The sequence below is a fragment of the Drosophila teissieri genome, unplaced genomic scaffold (assembly GCF_016746235.2).
Source record: "Drosophila teissieri strain GT53w unplaced genomic scaffold, Prin_Dtei_1.1 Segkk126_quiver_pilon_scaf, whole genome shotgun sequence".
NCBI classification, from domain to species: domain Eukaryota; kingdom Metazoa; phylum Arthropoda; class Insecta; order Diptera; family Drosophilidae; genus Drosophila; species Drosophila teissieri.
Genome location: NW_025224992.1, coordinates 90,603 through 95,230, shown reverse-complemented (window position 1 = coordinate 95,230; position 4,628 = coordinate 90,603). Strand labels below are relative to the sequence as shown.

Genomic DNA, 4,628 nt, shown 5'->3' with positions numbered 1-4,628 from the left:
TAACTAGTACAGATTATGAAATTGAATTATTAAATAATTTGTTAAATTCCACCGCTGGATTTAGCAAAACAAAAATAAATTCGGAGCGCAGAAAAAAAACACGACCATTCGCTTTGAAGCTTGGAAGAACAATTCCTGAACAATTCGAACATTTCGTGGTGGCCATGGAAACACGAGATCAGTTGCCTACTTTCGAGATTCTGACGATAAAGTTGAAGAGAGCGAACGAAAAGGAATAGCAGAAGAGCGAATTGACAATACTAAGGCATTCGCTGCAAATTTTATTTGTTTGAAGGTGGTCGTGGTCGAAGGTGGTCGAAGTGGGTGTTTCGCCATGTCAGCAGTTGATGGGATTTTATTGCACAAGAGATACGGACACATTAATTTCTCCAGCATGAAAGAACTTGTTTCCAAAGGGATGGTGCGCGGCATAGAAAATATTGGTTTGCCGGAAAATATTAACTGCAAAACGTGTATGATTAGCAAGATCCATGATCAACCATTCCCAAGGGCAACGTGTAATCGGGCTAAGGAGCTTTTGGAGCTGATACACGCGGATGTGTGTGGACCTTTCCGAACACTTTCTCTGGGAGGTACAAAGTATTTTCTTACTTTCATTGACGACCAATCCAGGAGGATTTTTATGTATTTCCTACGTGGGAAGAACGAGGTGCTGTCAAAGTTCATGGAGTTCAAGAATCTGGTGGAACGGCAGACAGGCAAAAAGCTGAAATGCCGGCGGAGTGACAACGGCGGAGAGTTTGTCAATAAGCAGTTTGATGAATACCTCAGGAAGTATGGGATTGCCAGGCAGCTAACAATACCGCATACGCCGCAGCAAATTGGCGTGGCGGAAAGGGCAAATCGGACGCTGGTGGAAATGTCAAGATGTCTTCTGGTCCAGGCGGGGCTAGGAGATAGTTTTTGGGCAGAAGCTGTCAACACATCGGTATATCTGCGTAACCGATCTCCGACCAGCGCGGTAAAGAGTATGACTCCTATGGAAGCGTGGACTGGTAAGAAGCCTTGCGTGAAACATCCAAAAGTATTTGGATCTCTTGCAGTTGCTCTGGACAAAGGTCCGAGGAAGGGCAGTAAGTTTCAACGCAAAGGCAAGGAGTATATTATGGTTGGGTACTCTGTGGCAGCCAAAGGTTATCGGCTGTATGACCCAGCAGCTCGACAACTGGTCGAGAAACGGGATGTTTTGTTTGATGAACATCATGCTGCGGCATCCAAAGATGATGTTGTGCTGATCAACCTGGAGGAACTCGACGAGTCTTGCCAGCGAGATGGGGCCGAAGACGATGAAACCGTATCTGACATATCCGTCGATACTGGCAGCGCGGATGAGAGCATAGATCAGTATGAGAGTGCTGACGATAATGAAGAGCAGGACCTAGAAGAGGAACGCAGAGGTCCTGGTCGCCCCAAGATTGTCCGAACTGGAAAACCTGGACGTCCGAAGAAACAATATAACATCTTGGGCGCTCTTGTTTCGGAAAATGTTCCGATCCCTTTGACCTGCAAAAAGGCGGTGGAAAGTTCGCATGCCATGGAATGGCGCGAAGCTATGGCTAAGGAATATGATTCCCTGGTTGCCAATCAAACTTGGCAGATTACTGATTTACCGAGGAATCAGAGAGCAATTGGTTGCAAATGGGTTTTGAACGTGAAACGGGATAAGGATGGTCAAATAGAACGTTTCAAAGCACGTCTGGTAGCAATCTAAGCGATCTAAGAGAGACGGTTTACATAAAGCAGCCGGAGGGATATATTGACGAGAAGAATCCTGACAAGGTATTGGTGCTGAGGAGCACCAGGAAGGGCCTGGAACGAAAAGCTAAAAGGCGTTTTGGTGGATATGGGATTTATCTCCTGCAAAAATGAGCCATGTTCATACAAACAGAGCGGACAAAGTAACCTTTCACTAGTTCTTGTATATGTTGACGATATACTTATAGCTTGTCAATCGGATTTGCTGGATTTGCTGGATTTGCTGGAAATTAAAAACAGCATTTCACAATCGTTTGAGTGCGTTGATAAGGGTCCGTTGAGCCATTTCCTGGGAATGGAAATCGAGCGAGAAGGCGACCTTGGAGCCATTACTTTGGGACATTCGCAATATATAAAGGATTTATTGCGAACCCATGGAAGCGAACTATGCAAGTCAGCGAAAACTCCCCTGGATGCAGGTTTCTAGATAGATTGCACCAGCGACAAGTGCAAAAAGGTGGATCCTACGGTCTATCAATCTGTGGTGGGAGAGCTTATGTGGCTAGCTCTGACAACAAGACCGGACATACTGCATTCAGTGTCCAAGTTGGCTCATCGAAACCAAAATCCGCATGCTGAGCACATGGCTGGCATAAAGCACATCCTAAGGTATCTCTCGTCCACAGTTGACGTGAAATTACACTATCAGCAATGTGGTCAATCGTTCTGCGGATACGTGGATGCGAATTGGGCAGGAGATAGGCTTGCCAGGAAGTCTTACACTGGCTACATCTACTTGTTGGCCGATGGTCCAATTTCTTGGCGTTCAGAACAACAGCGAAGCGTGGCGTTAAGCAGTACCGAGGCGGAGTACATGGCACTGTCAGCGGCTTTTAAGGATGCGATAGTCATGTGAAGGCTAATTTTGGAAATTGGCTGCGGAGAGGACAACACCCGATCGTCGTGTATGGCGATAATCTGAGCGCGCAGGCGTTAACCAAGAATCCTGTTAACCATTCCAGAACGAAGCATATTGACATACGTTATCATTTTGTTAGAGATGTCGTAAAGGAAGGGAAAGTTTTGTTAAAATATAAATGTACAACCGAAATGATAGCAGATATTTTGACCAAGAACCTTCCGAAGACCAAACACGAATTGTTTACAGAAATGCTAAATTTGTATTAAATATAATTTGTAAACATGCATGCATTGAGGAAGGGTGTAGAAAATAGAGGCCCTGTATATGCCCTGTATGTATACAATGCACGCTTGTATTTCGTTACCGATCATAGATTTATCCCGCTCTAACGAATTAGGAATAAGAAAATATGTATAACCATTTTGTCATTTCTTTCATTCATCATTTAGTCGCAAATAAAATTCCGCAGCGAACACACGGTGTTTCTCTTATAAAATTCTGCCGCTCAGTAACATCATTATGTTTTTTTTTTTTGAGCTTCATTTTACGAGTTCTTAATTGTAATAGTTTTCTGTTTGTTGTTTTTTTTTTCTAATAAGAAAAAAATTCTTAGGAGTAATAAAATTAAAATAAGTAATGTTGAGCCTATCTTTTTGCGTCATTTTTGATGTTGGTGCGTTGCTCTGTTGTTGGTGATTCTGTTCTTGTTGCTGCTGCTGTTGTTATTGCTGCCGACTTAACTGTTGCTGTTGTTGTTGCTGCTACTGACGTCGCCGCTGTCGTTTTAACTGCTGCTGTTGTTGGCGATGATCTTCTCACAGGCTCCGGGTCTTCCTTCTCGTCGATGTTTATCGATGATTTTGTTTTTGGCACTTTTTATTTTAGTAGTCCAGTCAGAAGAGGCATTTATTTAGCACCCTTTTTCTCCACTAATGCTCTATTGGCATTTACAGTGCACTCAATTAATGAGCTGTTTATTTATAATGCTCTATGGCATTTATTTGGCACTTTTTCTTTTTATTTTTATGCACTTTTTATTTTCACAGTTGCTGATGTATGGCCTCAAGCACGCCTTACCACAAATTATTATAGTAAACACAACAACCTTTAGTTATTAAAACACTATAAGGTGTTTGTTTTAATTTAAAACATAAAAGATTATTTTGTATCTTTTTGCTTTTATTTAATACTCTGTCTCTTACCATATAGGGGGAAACAAGAGTTAATTATTTTCGCTACCTTTAGCTGCAAGATAAATTTAGCAAAGCTTAAAGGAGCTGGCCTTTCTCTGAGTCCCTTACCCTATAGGGGGAAACTGCAGAGTTTTACGAAGTTAAATTTCTTCGAAGGCTCGATTGACTAAATGTAAAGGTTCAAAATAAGAAGACTTTACTTGTGAGTTGATAATTTCAAACTGAATCTTTATTTTCTAAGTCCTAGCTTAGGTAGCTAACATGAAATTTACATATTCTAATCTTATCTCCAACTAGACCAACGCAGTGTTCCCCAGATGTGGAAAACTGTCTCAAGTGCAGGAATTTTCCACTGCACGATATTCCTTATCTTCAAGGAAATGCTACGTGATCGTTTGCATCTTTATTTAAGGGATGAAACCCACGCAGGAGTTCGTTGTTTATCCCAGATATTTTTAGATAAGGCATTGCTGCAGCGTTTCACTAGCTGTACATACATTTCTTATGTAAATCCTTTTATATATTCATGTTCGTCTGAAAAGATAAAAAGGGAAAATTTTGGGGATCGTATGAAAAACCTGTTAGATAAAAACCTGATCAGCGAGTGAAGTAAATTCCAATTTTAGAAGAATGAATACGAGGATAGAAAATATTACACTAATTCTGAAGAAAATGTACTATGTTTATAAAGAGTCAATTCATTCCTTAATGATAACGAAACAATTAGGTAGATTGAATCCAAATATATTAAATTAAAGGACGAAATATCTCTGATAATGGATGCATTATTAAAAACA

General features: G+C 41.1%; 1 protein-coding gene across 1 annotated transcript; it reads left to right on the top strand.

Annotated features, from left to right (window-relative positions):
- Positions 1-2,272: 2,272 nt before the first annotated feature.
- On the top strand, positions 2,273-2,632 carry LOC122625587 (secreted RxLR effector protein 161-like). The gene has a single exon (XM_043805674.1). It carries the CDS (start codon positions 2,273-2,275, stop codon positions 2,630-2,632), a length of 360 nt encoding a protein of 119 aa, XP_043661609.1.
- Positions 2,633-4,628: the final 1,996 nt, after the last annotated feature.